The 16,529-nt window shown below is 36.9% G+C and overlaps 1 protein-coding gene across 1 annotated transcript in view; it reads left to right on the top strand.

Annotated features, from left to right (window-relative positions):
- MEI4 (meiosis-specific 4 homolog (S. cerevisiae)) overlaps positions 1-5,256 on the top strand; it is a gene marked incomplete at its 5' end in the record, with an annotated part of 66,268 nt that extends 61,012 nt beyond the window's left edge. Inside the window, one exon of the mRNA XM_010136256.1 lies at positions 5,005-5,256. Coding sequence (XP_010134558.1) covers positions 5,005-5,256 — 252 coding nt within the window. The remainder of the gene's footprint in view (positions 1-5,004) is intronic.
- Positions 5,257-16,529: the final 11,273 nt, after the last annotated feature.

The raw sequence follows: 16,529 nt of genomic DNA, 5'->3' as shown, positions 1-16,529 counted from the left end.
CGGTGCATAGATGTCTCAGGAATAAGTGTTTTCCCCTTGGGTGATAGAATTTAAAGTGCTTGTTCTTTTTGATATCAAAATTATATTCTAGGGTATGCCAAATTATTGTGTCTGGGCAGACATAATTTTTTCACAATTTTTCATGCTGTTTCTGAAACCTCTTTAGCATGAGGCTGGCTGGGACGTCTAAAGTGTTGCTCACAATACATTGCTCAGTAGTTACTGCGCTCATTATAGGTTCATTTGTTGCAAGAGCTTAGCTGATGCTCCCTCCTCTGGAACATCCACAATGTTAGTAGTTCCTTGACCCTTTCCGCAGGCACATTTGGTCTTGATCTGTAAGCAGAGTTGTCGAATCTTAGGGAGGTACATGAGAAGAAAGTGATAGCATGAATAGAAATGACACAACTAGAGTTTGAGATCCCATTGAATAAAAGATCAAAATACTTTGAAAGTTTGGGGGTTGATGCTATAAATTTGAATAAGGAATTGTAGGTGATGTGAACTTTGTTTTAGATACTAAAAGAGGGTGTAAAGAGTTTGAACTTTCTTAGCAGGTGAATATTCATGTGGTTAATGAGGATTATGATTTCTGGGAGTGATATTAAGGAATTATACATTTCAAATCACAAAACAAAAAGCAATTAAAAAGATGCTAATCAGCTAAAAACTGTCAATCCCAGTCATGGCAATTTGTAAGGTAAAAATACCTTTTAACCAAATACAATAGTATTAAAATCAGAAAAAAAAAGATTACTCGTGAAGTCTTTCATGCATGCCTGCCTCAAGTATTTTAGAGATGCTTATCAGTATGTTATTTACACGCTAAATACCAATTAGTGGTAGCCTCTTTCATCCTAGTGTGTGCTTTCTTATACCATGGATATTGTTGATTTTATAAATTTGAATGATCCACGTAGAGGTTGTTTACATGCTTGTGGAACATTCAGTTAAAGTCCCCTTGCTCTTTGGAAGTAAAATGCCTATTAGCCAAACTACATGCCACACTCCAAGTCTTTTGTTTAGGACTTGAACACAGTAATGAGTAACCTCGATAGGGATTTCTAAAGGGAAAACAAAGGGTCAATAACAGAATTGCCTGTGAGAATTAATTTTCTTTGCTCATAAAATGAGAATTTATTGCAAGAAAAAACTTGAAAGAATCAAACCTGTTAGACTGTGATGGATTGAGGAGATTTGGATGGAACACTTTTCTGCTAAAATGGCCATCTTCTAGAAGTGTCAATTTTATCATTTTCCAAACAGCAGATGTGTATAAACACTCAGCTTTCCAGTTTGATTCAAAATTGTTTTAGTATGTCAGTATTTTGTATAGCATTGTGTTGTGTAGAATTATTTGTTGCAATATACATTTAAACTTGGTTATCTTCATAGGACTGAAAAAGCCTGAATGGGTGTTAGCTGAATTACAGGGACAGAAAAGGAGGAAAGCTTTTTGTTATTGATCAAACATAATGGTGCTTCTAGATTAATTCTAACTGTTTTAATTTTGTCAGAAATTTCAGCATTTCAACATTTCATTCTAAACCAAAAAGTTTTCCTGAGTTAGAGCTGTTTCTGGTTTATTCCAGAAAGCACACAGGTGTTGCTGACACTTTGTCTGTAGCCTGCATAAGTATCTGAGCTGGATGGAAGCAAATACTAGTTTCCATGAGCATAAGCTCTTTCTTTCAATCTGGTTTGTAATTGCACTGGTAAAGTCTTGTCTCCATTCTGTAGGTCCTTGGAGACGTAAAAGGAATAAAGGTTGTTCTGAGTATTTGCCTATACTCAGAAAGTAGCATCAATCTACTGCATGTGAAAATTCTAGCCTCAACAGGCTGTATCACTAAAAATAGAAGTTGAGGCTGGTAAATGGCTTAAGAATTGTAGAGAATTTCTTCAAAGCTAATATTTATTCTCCTATTCTTGTTTAATATTGCAGTTATTGAGAGCATTTGAATAAAATAAATGTGCATGAACCACTTAGAGAAGAAAACAAAAATGTTCTAAGTGCAAAAATTGCACTTAGAGTGTCACTAGGAATTTTTTCTGAATCTGGTTGAAAAACCTTCAGAAATTATGTCCACCACTCTGTGAAGGTTACTTCCGTTAATTCTGTGCTTTCACATCTCTACCTTTTGTCAAAAATTTTGCTGAATACACCAATTCAAAATCTGTCCAGGAAGAGAGCAGTAGCTTAGAATTTGATTCAGCGCCATCTGATCTGTTGCTTTGCAAAGAGTAAGTAAAATAAAGATCCAGGGACCTGGGACACAGGCGGATTTTTAGCATTCTGGCTGTCATTGTTGCATGCATTTTCAAGCAGTTTAAGTATTAGTACTGGGTTTTATAATAGCATTGTACAGAAGGCAGGTTAGAGAACTTCTTTCCTGCGTTCAGCTTGCGTAGTAAATATGTATGGTCACCCTGTAATGTAGGAGAAGCTTAGAGAATTTATTTCAGCCAAAAGTTTTGACACTTTCTGCATTCTGAACTTGGTGATGTTAACATATGAATTCTGATTAGCAGATCATGAAATCCAGCCAGGAGATCCTTGTACCCTTTGTTTCCATCTTATGTAAAGCTCAATCTTATATAATTAATCATCTTTTAAAAATGATTTAACTTTGAAAAGTTTGTTTGGATTGAGAAATCATAAGAAAAAAATTATTTCAAAAGTTAAATTCAAAATTGAGGTGCATGCAAAGTGCATCTTATTGCCAGAAAACTCATTGGTGAGCAAAAATTGACAAGGACTGATGTCACAAAACCCAGTGTCAAACCCTTATTGCACACCCATCTGATCTGTAAAAAAAAAAGCTACTACCTTTAGATTCTTTCTGAAAAGCAGAATTAGTATTAAAGTTATTTAAGGTTGGTATTGATATATCCTGGAATTGTGTAGCCTATATATAATAAGCCTATTGCTTTATAGACATAGCTCTCTGTGTGTGGGGGTGTGTGTGTACATACATATACTGCTACCCACTTACACACATTGGTGAGCAAAATGAGTAGGTTTGTTATCTGACTGTGCAGCATTAGGTAACAGTGAAGGCATTCCTCTACAAAATCTGTGACATATATTTTCATTGGTAGTAATTGCATTAATTAGTGCTACAAAAGACATCTAACAGAAGAAATGGAGACACGTTTTGTTCGGATTATTAAATGGGTTGGAAAGGTTAATAAGTGTTGAGTCAGAAAATGTTCTGGACAGATTTTTTTTTCGTCCTGGTTTACAATGTACATTTGTCCCCGGAAAAGCAATTACTTTGAAAAATACTTCTTGCAATCAGACTTTCCTTTTCTGTTTAAAGTCATCCTTTTGTGCAGTAGTATTTGCAGAGGAAAGATAGTTAGTTAGTTTGTGGCTTCTATTATCCATAATCAATTAGATAGTTTATTAAGTTGCAGTTAGTTGCACTTCTAAAGGCCCACGGTTCCAAGCACACGATTGCTTAACTGCTTGTAAGAGACTGAGGTCATAAGGATAAGTGAAGTGACATAATTTTCATTTCTAAAACATTTTCTACTGATTCCTCATACAAAGGGAAGATCTGAGTGAACTTCAATTTATGTTTCTACATAGTCATTTTTCTGGGAACAGTCATAGTTTATCACTGTAGAGTTTCAGGACGTGGTACATCTGAGGATCTGGTTTAGAATGGAATGGATTACACCTTGAAAGACTCTGGGGTCTACTCAGCTGCCAGAACTCAGACATCTGATTCCACACCAGATGTTCTAAGGTACTCCTGGCTTAGAGCTGCTGACTCTTATGTAAAGCTCTACTTATGCACATGCCTTGGATATACCCTTGGTCATCCAAAATGGAAACAGATATCTACATTCAAGTAACTGAGTCCCACCCACTATTTCCCACTGTTGGCTAAAACTGGAACCAAGGATAACTCTCGGCTTATCGATGCCTATCTGGGATTGGTCAGATGACTCCTACACCGAAAGTCTTGAGCAGATTTTGTGGGCCTTTAGAATCATCTGTTCCGTAGAAATTCAAGAAATCATTAATACCAGTTAATTTTCTCAAGTTAGAAAACAGTCATGTAGTCTAATAAGCAACGTAAATACTTTTGTCTCACCAGCATTAGTTAATAGTCAGAGCAATCAGAGTATGGGCATGGCTGTCCTAGGGTCAGATGTTTGGTATTTGAAGAAACAGACTGTCTTGTTACCTGTGCTTCACAAAGAGGTTTTCCCTAATTACACAATTTGCTTTCATTGAACTTTTAAAATATGCGAATACTTATTATTGTCCTTTAATATTTTCTGCTATCTGCTATAATAAGAATGTCAATACCAATTTCTTGGCAGCAGGTTTTGAACAGCAGATTTTTTTTCATACCAGATTCCAGAGAGACAAAACTGGAATATGCAAAGCTAGGGATAATATTTTTTAGTAATTAACCTAATTCTCAAGACGTCTAGAAAACTCAGCAAAATGGCTTTGCTATATTGAAGCTTTGCAATAGCATGGCTGTGGTGTCTTAGTGTTGTTTCTGAGGTGGGAGTTTACTTTAAAGATATTACCCTAGGGAGCTTCAACTCAGATTTTAAGTTTAAGAGCTACTAGCTCAGAAAGACAAGGTGAGCAATCCCTGAACCACTATCTACTGCAGAGGCAGCTAGCAGCAGCCTTACTTGAGGAAGGTAAAGTGCTATTTTTTTATTAGATTCTAGTGGAAGCTTTTCTTGTTGTTTATCGGTGGGTCATTATTGTATGGCACAGCCTTACACAGATTCATGAACAGGAGATTATGTTCAATTTTCATTTGGTAATATGATGGGGAGTTAGTTGTTTGGCTGTTATCCCAAAAAGGAAAACATTTCTTAGAAGTAATCAGACTGAGCATATAGCCATTCTGATTATATAAATACTGCTGCAAATTTTAACATTATTCCTTAAACTGTCATCTGAGATGGTGGGCTGCAGAAATATTTTCACACTGTGATTGCGTATCAATTTTTCTTTATTCCCAGATCCAGGCCAAGTGTGACATTATCCGGTATGAGAATATTTTTTCTTTGTGCATGATTCTGGAACAACTTCTTCAAAATGAGACAGAAGAAAGTAATGTCTCAAGCTCAGACTATGATGGAGAAGAAAAAATCAAATTTCTGAACAACCTTGATCAAATTATTCTTCATCTGTCAGATGAATTCCCTTTGTTTTCTTTATTTTTATGGAGAGTGAATGTTCTTTTGAACTCAGCTCAAATACAAGTTGATTAAAATGAGCAATCTACTTTTTAACAATGCATTTGTGGGATTGCAGTGGAAAATTTAAGCCAGACAGAAAAATTGTCATTATTGGAAAAGATGTACTTTAAATTACTATGCTATGCAGCAGTCTCAGAGATAATGCTATTTATTTCCAAATTTAAATATAGGAAAAAATGTAATAATCCAGGTGCTGTTTTGAATAAATGCTGTTTCTCATAATGGAATACTGTATGTTGGTGTTCGTGTGCATAGTGAAAATGGCAACAAAGAGAGTTGTTTCAGGTATTAGTCAAAATAAGCACTATGAACTTTAAAGTCAAGACATAATGTGTGTGTAGAGCTGGCAAGTTGAGAAGCTAATGCCTGTCTTTTAATAGTTGTATAGCTTCTGTGTACTTTAGAGACAGTGACTGGTTGGTAGAAATAAAAATGTTTATTTTTAAACTTGGTTACTTACCACTACAAATTCTTATAGGATAGAGTTAGTGGCTGATTTATTCAAAAGATTAATTACCTGAGCAAAATAAAATCTGTTGCTCAGTTTTACAACTCTCTTACATTCCTTGTATACTGCTTGACTTGACTTGTGTATGCACAAGTGTAGGCACAGTAGGCCTGATTGACTCCGACTTGGCTAAGGATTTCAAATATTCAATCTGAATAAATTTAACTCCTTTAATGACTACTTTAAGCCTTTCTATTAAAAATTAATGAATATCAATAAAATCTCCTTTGTATTTATGTATTATCTGATTTTTAAGTTTTTATTTCTCTATGGAATTATATTCATATTAAACAATTAAATAACGTGTTTTAACAGAAATAATTTTAAACAGAAAAGACCTTTAAAACATGAGTTCAACAATACCTGAACTGATCCAGAGTCTTTGATAAATTTAGAGGGTAACTATTATGATGAATAGTGCTTTTCTTCTAACATATAAACCATTTTAGTTTTGTTGTGTCTCCTGGTAGTGTATTGTCACTGTAAATATAAAACATTTTTAGCATTTGTCCTTATCCTTCCCTTTGCAATTCTTTTGTTAGATTAATCTTTATGTCAGAAAAATTCTGTGAAAATCCACTTTTTAAATACTGTAAATTATTTATCTTGTTAATTTGAATGTATTTATTTCAGATAATAAACCTTCATTTTCTATATATGTAAAACATTAATATTTACAAAATAAGTTACACTGATGTTGAATTGGCTCCTCAAAAAGTGATTCTTATACTTGTTTAGATACTGTCCACTGTTCTGTTTCTTAAACTTCATATTTGGTATGTCATATGGTTACATTTGTTACAGAAGTGTTTTATTTGCAAAACAAGTGTTCCTGAATATTCACACTAGAAAATCAGATAAATTTAGCAAGAAAGAAAATAAAAGTTAAAGAAGTACATAAATCTGATAGCTACTCAGGAAGTACCATGACCTTTTTGTTACTGCTTTACTTTTTTGTTTGTTTCCTTCCTTAAGGTAGAGGATCTGTTCTTCCATCTCTCTCCACGGTGCTGAAAGTGTGATTACAAAAAGAGCAAGGAAAGGAATAAGCAAAAGGAACTGGTATATAATTGATAAAATAATGTCCAATTAATTTTTTTAAAAAAGCTTCATTCAAAAGTATTCTGTAAAAAAAAGGCATAAAACACAGGAGGATACTAGAATCTGTATAATAACCAAATGGTTATTTTTTTCGAGACTCCTATTCTGAAGAAGAATTTCAACAGTAGATTACACACACCTGCATATTTGCAGATCTATTCACAAAAAATATTTTCGTTATTGTAACGCAATTCAGGCACAGAGGGACAGGTATTTTCTTCTTTGCAGATTGTAGCTTTTTCTCACCAGTAATCTTTCTAGGCCACTAGAAGAGCTATGGATATTTTGGGAAATACATGCAGCCTTGATAAGTTTTGAGGTAACTGCTGATTTGAGACATGATTTTTTAAATCTTATTTAAAACATACAGAAAGAAGGCTCTTTTTGTCCAGAGATGGAATAACTACATAGTACTTAGAGTCTGACAAGGGTATGAAACAATTTGTTACGTAGCATTGAAAGTGTTGGGACAGAGTGACAGTTGCCCGTGTAATGCCATTGCAGCAATTTAGACACACCCTAACCTCTTTGCAAAAGTGCTATTAACTGGTCTTTCCGTACATGTTTTGGTGCAAAATTCAATGGTGCAGTTGAACCACATTAATGAATATATCTCAGCTTTGGTGGGAGCAATAACCTCTGCAACCAAAACAGTTATTAGACAGATTATTGTCTCGTATTTCTTAAAGAGATTTTTCACCAGGATGGAATTCACCTCAAGATGAAGATGCACAAAGGTGGACATGTATTTAGATGTCTCCGGGTGGTTAGGACGTCTAAGGTATGAAACATTTAGAAGAGTACTGTAAAGTTTCTGGCTGGCTTTCCAGCTGCTAACACCAAAGGACTGCAGATCTTAACTTTAAGTTCTGCACCACGTTTTCTCTCTTAATGTAGATGCCTCTGATACCCTGGAGCATCTTTAGCGGCACTGTCACTAAATGTGCCTGCTTGGGCAACTGAATTGAGCAGTGATAATAGCATGGGCTTAGATACATAGCTCACTGACATGAACATGCATTTAGGTCTCTTAATGGGAGAACTAAATCCCACTCGTGACAATATCTTATCTGGTTTTAGGAGTAGGAGATTCTAGGTTTTAGTCCATGATCTTCAGCCAATTTCTGCTTGTGTCCAATGACTGGTAGATGTAACTTGAGTAAATATCACTATTTTTAGTCTTGAAATAAAACAGGATGACTGAGCCAGTCCCTGGAGCTAGCTGTTAGAAATGAGGATTTGCAACCCAGTTGGAAGAAACCTTCCTGCAGCTTGGACTTTTACCAAGACTTACAGTACTTAGTAAATAGATATGTCAACATCCAACTTTTACATCTCTGGCCTCCAGAGAGGAATCCCAAACCCAGAGAAAGTACCTGGGGTCTTTGCTGAGTGGCCGCTAGTAGATGTCTTAAAAGAAAAATCTCAAAGTCCCATGTGCTGAGCGTAACACGTCATAGACCTAATGATTAGGAGACACTAAAAAAAAAAACCCCTTGGTCTGACCTTCATCAATCCCTGGAGCATTTCACCTGAGTCACCCTTACAGTTTTAGAATTAACGGTTCAAGGATATTTCTTTTGTCTTGCTGATTTCCTTTTTGTAAATATGTGTACTTTAGAATTTGGCAAAATGCTAAACTGTTCTGCAAATGCAAATTGTCAGGCTTTCATATATACACACATGCATATGGTTGGATTATATATTTATGTGGTTCAATTAGCAGCAATTACCAATTAGTATCCTAATAGCAGTTTATGATTTTGTAATTTGTTACTCTGCCACATTCTTAGCTTCCCAGGTGACTGTGTTTTGTACCTGTCTCCATCTGTTTTAAAAAGAATTTTATGGTAGAGTGTCTCTTTTTATGAGAGTAGCAAAAATATGAGACAAGAAAAATAAATTTTTATTCTAGTGTTGCTCCATCAACTGTTCTATTCACTGAATAATTTTACATGCCTGCTAATAACAGCAGTGGATGGGATTTTGAAGTGAACTGTCTTAGGATATTTTTGTAAACTTGATTTTGATTTACTGATTCATTTTTTTTAGGTAATGAAATTGTACCCTATTTTAATCCTGTAATAATATTTTTTTCAGTTACCTATGCATTACTAGCTGATATACTTTATAAAGGAGGAACATTCAGCTGACATTCACATGATCAGGTTGGAGGGGACCTCAGGGTCTCCAGTCCAACCTCTCACTTGATACAAGGTTAGCTGTAGAGTCAAAGTTGTTTGTTGTTGGTTCAATATTCAGTCAGGTATTGAAAATCTTCAGGATCAGACACTGCACAACATCTCTGGATAATCTGCTCTTCTTCTTGACTGTCTTCATGGTGAAAAAATTTTTCCCTGTATAGTCTGAACTTCTATTGTTTCATTTTATCATCAGTGTCTTTAGTCATCCCACCACTCAGAGCCTGGATCTGTCCTCTCAATGCCTTCCCCATAGACACTGAAGGCTGCTGTTAGGTCCTGATGAAACCATCTCTTTCCCAGGCTGAACAAGCCCAGCTCCCTTAACCCACCTCAGAGCACAGGTGCTCCAACCACAACCATCTTGGTGGCCCTCCAGTGAACACAATTCAGTTTATCAACATCTTTTTACTGGGAGTGCAAAATGGACAGTAGAAGGCTAGATGCAGAATAACAACCACTGAGTAGAGGGAGTAATCCTTTCCCTTGATCTGTGCTCCTGCTGACACAGCCCAGCATGCTGTTGGCCCTTGTTGCTCTCAGGGCCAATGCAGGCTCGCAGTTAGCTTGCTGCCCACCAGGACCCCCAAGGACTTTTTCTGCAGAGCTGCTCACCAGCCAGGCACTCACAGCCTGTATCACTGCAAGGTGCTCTTCCTTCCCAGGTGGGACAATATGCACTTGTACTTCCTGAATTACATAGTTTCCGTCAGCCCATTCTTCTAGCCAGCATCAGTCCATGTAATGACAGCCCAGCCCTCAAGCATATGAACTGGGACTCCCAGTTGGGAGTCATCTGCAAATTCAGTAAGGTTGCACTCCATGAGCTCTTCCAGGTCACTGATAAAGATGTTAAACAGGACACATCCCAGGGTAGCTCCCTGTGATAATCCACTTGTGATTAACTGCATCTAGTTAAAGTACAACCCATTAACCACTACAGTGTGAGCTTCATCTTGATTTTTTTTTTTACCCACCTTGTTTTTAACCTCTAGATTAGGTGTCTAGATGTGTCCAGATAGACACATCCTATCCTTGCTTTGCAAGGACACTGAAAATTCTGTCAACACCCATGAATACAGACTACCTGAGTTTCATTCTTTGTAAATCCTTAATTTGGTTAAAAGCCATCTGTGAATTACTGCAATGTAAATCACTCAAAGTCATCATTAAAGTTTATCTTCGCATTTCCAAGAGATCTAGCTTTGAAATTTCAGAATTAACATCAGATTTGTATAAAATTACTTAATTTGAAATTCCGTTTAGCTTAGCCTGTTTTAGAAAGCTATTAATATATGTTCGTGTTTTATTTAAGTAAACAAGGGAATTTATTCTCTAGATCTCTTGCTGGTGTGGGAACAGAAGACTCAGAATAATTGTTTCATCAAACCAAAAGAATCTTACAGCTTCTGCTTTTTTATTAGTTCCACAACCCATGAGCATGTCTGGCCTGCAGGGTCAGCTAAGTGGATCAAAACAACATTTCCTTCTCAGAGGTGTAAAGCCCTACTAATAACTTGTTTTACACCGCAGAAGTGCAGTGCTCCTTGTCTGTGAGTTAAAATAGCAGTGACTTCTTGAGTAAGGGTATTAAAAACACAGTATTTTACATGCAGAACCTCTTGTAGTTCTTGAATAGTAGTATTTCCTTTAGGTATCCTCAGCATCCTGCAACAAGGGGAGAAGCAGCTCAAACCAAAAAATAGACTGGTGAGAAGATCAGGAAAGAGGTACAGATGAGTAGGAGCCTTTGACATTGCTGAGGGTGCTAGTTGAGACACAGTGTTGGGAGTATCACATGACAGGGCCACAAAATGAGACATAATGTGCAGAGATACTGGTACTGTAGAAAAGCATCGTTTAACCTTCTTTTCACAGGGAAAAGGGAAAAGACAAGGGCAAAATTAGATAGTTTTTAAGCTAAGTCATTGTCATCTCACTCCCTCACAGCCACAAATCTGACTCCAACTTCAGCTTCTTTAGTTCTAACCCATTAATGTATTCTCTTCAGTACCTTAGTGTCCCTGCGCAGATTTCAGTGATCAGCTTGAGAGAGTAGTTCAGAACTACAGTCAGGTAATAACAAAGGACTACATTAACTTTAGCATCTTACTCTGTTTCAGTTTAACAGTGAAAAAAGGGCAAGGTTTTAAATATTTAATTATTCATAATGCTAAGCAAAAAAACCAAAGAGCAAAGGATGAAGTTTTAGGGGGTTTCCTTCAGTATTTTTGTTCTCTGAGCAGCTCTCCATACACATATGTTTCCCTTTAGAGCTCAAGGAAGTCCTGCCCAGCTATTTCTGCTTTTAGCTTTCCTGGTTGGTGCTTTTTCATCTATCACGTGCCAGAAAGGGTATTTTTCTGTTCTGCAGTTCTTAATTGCCTTGATTTGAGATTCAGTTTCTGCAGTTTCATCCAGATGGTGTGCTTCACTTAGACCTTCTTTAAATCACCTTCCCCTTATGTAAGTTGTTTCACCCTCCTTAACTGTGTTTCCTTTTAGTTTTCCTTTTTTTTTCTCGTAAGTAGATTCGCTTAGTCTTTACTTCTTTAATTGAACAAGTGAAGTTAGTTTTCATGCTTGTTTTAATTAATCAATGCCTTCAACATGATTTCTTCTGAACTTGCTGATTTCAAATTCATCCCAGATTCTTTGGGGTTATGCCCACCATTAAAATAGTTATACTAGAGAGGCTCAACCTTGAGAAGAGCACTGTTTATGAATCACCTGCTTACCAGGCTTGAGTTCATGTTTGAGACAACTCTTTCAAATTATACTTGAGGAAACTGTCTCTGCCAGCCATGAAAATACTCCAGTGAACAGAAATAGTTACAAGACAAAATCTTTGTGTTTGTTCAAAAGGGCAGTCTTCTTACTTTTCTTATTCCTGTAGTTGTCAGAGATTCACATGACTTGATGAAGGTCAGTCCTGGCACCTTACAGAATACCACTCTTCAGCACGTGACGCTTAAAAAGCAGCTTAAAATGTTGCATCTGTCAACATTTTCTCCATCACAACAGCATGAGAAAGTCTGCAGATTTTAGCACTGATGTTGGTAACTCCTCCAAGAAGTTTCCATGATTTCTTGCCTCCTCCTGTCAGCTGCTGTTTATTGTCAAAACATAGCTTTTGGCAGTTACCATTATTGTGTTTAGTTATGTTATTTGAAGACCTTTTTCCATCTTATAGAGATTGAAGTTCTTCTCTGTCCTCCAGAGTAACTACCTTCCACTGACCCTGGCATGATGACACCTACAAATTTTATAAGCATACTGTCCCATACATCCAAGTTTATGCAGCCAGATGACTATTATGAAGTAAAAATTCTGGAGAAAATGACAGAAATTGGAACTCCTGTAAATGACTATTATGTACTGAGTGAAGATAAAACATTGAAAGCAAAGGTATTGTTATGAGCAAAATACAGAGCATGATCTGTTTTCATTTAATATAAATGAGTTCCATTGATTTAGGGAAGCACTTAATTCATGTTTCTACTGAAAGCAAGTAAAAACTGTGTCAGCCTAATTTTCTGTTACTTCTTCGACATACAGAATTAACAAGAAGGGTTTACATCCACAGAAGGCTTTGAACACATTTACATACTACTCCTTTTGTTATCTGAGGAAGATACTGGGGCATGTCTGACCTTCACAGCCCTTCACCGTGTCTTCTGTAAAGTTGTGGCTTTTGGCCATTGGGTATTCTGGGCTTTGTCTTTCATACCAGAGAGGAGGAAGTATGTTTTAAGCCAGAAGAAGAAAGAATGAAAGTTTAATCTTGTAGCTTACCATTTTTCTTAATGACTCCTTTTAACTCTTTTTTTCTTTTGGGTGGTGAGGGGGAAGGTGTTGGGGAGAAGAGGAATAACTCTTTCCACAGGGGAACTCTCAGTACCTGTTTTCAGGACTCTGAATTTTATAGGATATCAGGATGAGTCACTAGTACCTCACTGGTACTCATTACTCATGTGGTCATGAGTCCTATCAAGATAAAGGTTCTTCAGGTCCTAGAGATAACAGAGTGCCTTTCAGCTAATCTTTCAACTTATTTTAGTAGCCATCCATGAAAACAGTTCTCAGGGCTGAGATAATTCCACATTGACCTTACTCTGAGGCTGTCTTGTCCTCACAATACAAGGAGGGAAAAAGACAGATCAGAAAAAAAAAAGAAACAAAATGACAAACGCTGATGAGAGCTCCCAGAAAGTGCAACACTCCAGTGAAATTTTCTAAAAGCCTTCAGCAGTGTGTCATACTTTTAAGGCTCCAAGCAGCATAACCAAACCATGCCTTGCAGGGCCCCTGCCATTAAGCTGTGGCTAGCACAGGCAGTAGGAAAAATATTCCCACAACCTACAGCAGTGTCTTCAGCACCACACATCTCTGCAATCTGCAGCACTAACTAGTTTGGATCGCCAGGCAGGCACCCAGACACTTAGCAGAGTAGTTCACTACAGGTCTTCTTAAAAAAAAATCTAAGCATAGTCTGCTTTCTAAATAAAGAGCCAGTTGCAGGTTTTCATGTGATTTTATTAAAAAAAAAAAGAAATTAAAGGAACCCCCCATAATTGTGCAATGAAGATTAGTATAATCCCATTTGGTGTTATTTTTTCCTGTTATCACTTACTTTTTAAGGCAAACAAACAAACCCTTTATTTCAAAGGAGACCTTGTTTTTCTCTTTGTTTTGGTACAAAAGGCTCTTTTGAATAGAAAGAATTTGTAAGAAATTATGCCACACTCAAATGTTAGTCTGCCACCATTAGAATATAACAAAATAGATTATTTTGTAGGTTTTTGGAGCAGCAATTTGTTCTACTATTCAGAAAACAGATTGCACTGTTTGATCCTTTAAAAGTCTTCTCATATATTAGAAGCTAATAGAGGCAGAAAGCAAGCCTGTTCCACATGGATACCACTTGACTCCAAATTCCTTGTTGCACTAAGGTGTTGTTGCAAGCATTTCTGTGTAATATTAATGAATACCCTTGAGCAGCATGCTCTACTTCACTTTTTTCCTCCTAATGATTATATAAACCAAAATTGCCATCCAAAACTGTAAGAAGTAAACTGACTATGAGTTCTAGGATTCTGTTTGGCATTTCTAGGTTCTTTGCTACAAAAGGGAAAGAAAATATGCTTAAAATAATTTATGCTATGAAAATCACTTAAGGCAGTAATTGAAACAAATAAATTGAAGAAATACGTGCCAGTCATGTATATCACTAGAATTATGTTTTACACTTTCTATTTTTTCACTCATTAGTTTCTAGTAAGTTGAAAAGGGAACTAGAGGGAGGTTCCACTCAAGTCATTTCATTGCTAAGTTAATGATCCTGTTCCACACAAAGCGTTGTTATGGTTATTTTGAAATAAAGTAAGGTGGTTCATCTTTAACAGAGGGAAATGTTGATGGCTGAAAGGCTTTGTTGCATTCTGACTAGACTGAATGCAGATATCACATCTACCTTTACCGTTAACTCCTTCCCTGATGTCTTCAGCTTTGGTTAGGCAGACCATACAGTGAGAGTTTATCTGCACCTGTTTGCCGTTAACAAGAAGGGCCAAGAATTGAAATAGTGTGATCACCTTTAAAGTGAAACCTTCCTGAGATTTTCTTACCTATTTTATTTTTGCAAAATGTTTCACCTTTGTTTTGGTTGCTGCAAGCACACAGACATAACTACAGATTAGATTTTGCATTCCTTACTCGGGTAACTTAGTGTGGGGGTTTTATGTTCCTGTTTCTGGTTTATTAATTTAACTTCTGGATGCACACAACGCAGGAGTTAACAGAAAAGCAGAAGAGTAAATACTAAGCTCCCATAGCACTCCTGCGCCAAAGAGCAGCAAAAACTAAAACCTTACAGACGACGCTGATGAAGAAGCCTATGTAGTTTTCCTTTTTTGTTCTAGATTTCTTTTGGACGGATCATTTTACAAAACATGTTGAAGAAAAGTACTTATCACAACCAAACCATCAAATCCACTTTTAGACTTAGTGACAGAATTCACGACAGCAGCACTTTCAAGGAAGATTAGAAATTACAAGTGAACAAATATTTTACTAATTTCCAGACTGATGAACAGCAGATCATTTTACATATTGTCTTGGTACTGTGCTACCAAGTGTTGATTAACAGGCATATATCCATTTAATATGTCCCTGGTCAGATCTTATATTCTTCATTTGCTTTCATTTAGCTCTCTTGACTCTCCCCTGTGACTCAGTCTTTCCAGGCAGCATTATTTGCATTGATATCCTGTGAGCTGATTTGATAACTTTCTGATAACATTATTATGCTTGGTGAGTAGTAATGCTAGCTGTAACTACCTGTTCTGCTTTGTATAATTGCAGCTTCCCTTGTGCACGTTGCAGTTGCAGCTGCTTGTACAAAACCACCATACGTTGTTCTGAATACATTAGGCACTTAAGTCCACTAACACGACAAGGGGGGTTTTTTGTGCTTTAAGATTTAGATGTGCATCTTTTTTTTCCTTTTCTTTCTTTTTCAGTGAAAGAAGTGGCTAAACTCCTCTAACCAGTGTCTGATCACACTGAAATAGGTGTGTCAGCTAAAATGGCTAGCACAGATGTGCTCTTTATGGTAGCTTATTTCAGCTGAGATGAACAAGAGCAGTTCAATAGGCCATCATAATCCCAGCGAACAGCAGTCAGGAGCAGATGGAAGTAATTTTGAGAAGCAACCTTTTCAGTCAGTTCAGCTGCAATCAGGAAAAAGTGACTGTGTCTGCAGCCTTTCTCATTCTTGGGTCCTCCTTCTCTCTTTGTGCACTTAATTCCTCTCTGTCTTCCCCCATTCCCCTTCCTCATCTTCTTCTTGAGGTAGATACCTGTATTATTTGCTCTACTTACCACATTAAGTGCAAACAATTTTCCTAGGCCAATATGAACTGTAGGGCTTTGCACAAAATGCATTTGTGGGTACCTCATTTCGAAAGGTGGCCCCAGAAGGCAGTAGTGAGGATGTTCACTTTTTCTTACACTGTATCCTACACGTGGGTCACTCACCCAGGTGTGCAAAATTGGTGACCTCTGCTCAGTCTTCCAAAGGCAGGCTTCTAGACAACTATTTTCAGAACAAATGCAATCTGTGGCTCCCAGGTACTTTCCTATCATTTTGCGTAAAGACACATCCGTCTTGTTACTCTCCCAATGACTAACAGAGAGTAGGGACCATTCTGGCATTTCCACTATAGGTGATTTAACTTCTCTATCCTGACTCTCTAGTTCACTGGTGCGGGCAAAGTCCTCAGGTTTCTAAGGTCATGCAGAGAATGAAATACATTTTTGCACAGACGTGCCTTTTGCCAGAAATTTGTGTATATGTGTTATGCTTTGCCCGACATCTACTTACACGTGTGTTTACAAATTCCATTGCAAGATTTGTGCCCTTTGCTTTAAATGTCATCCTACCCAGAAGGAAATAGCACCAGAGATTTTCAGAA

The sequence above is a fragment of the Buceros rhinoceros genome, unplaced genomic scaffold, assembly GCF_000710305.1.
Source record: "Buceros rhinoceros silvestris isolate BGI_N320 unplaced genomic scaffold, ASM71030v1 scaffold2545, whole genome shotgun sequence".
Lineage (NCBI taxonomy): Eukaryota > Metazoa > Chordata > Aves > Bucerotiformes > Bucerotidae > Buceros > Buceros rhinoceros.
Note: the sequence above shows the minus strand (reverse complement) of the source record. Positions and strands in the feature narration are given on the sequence as shown.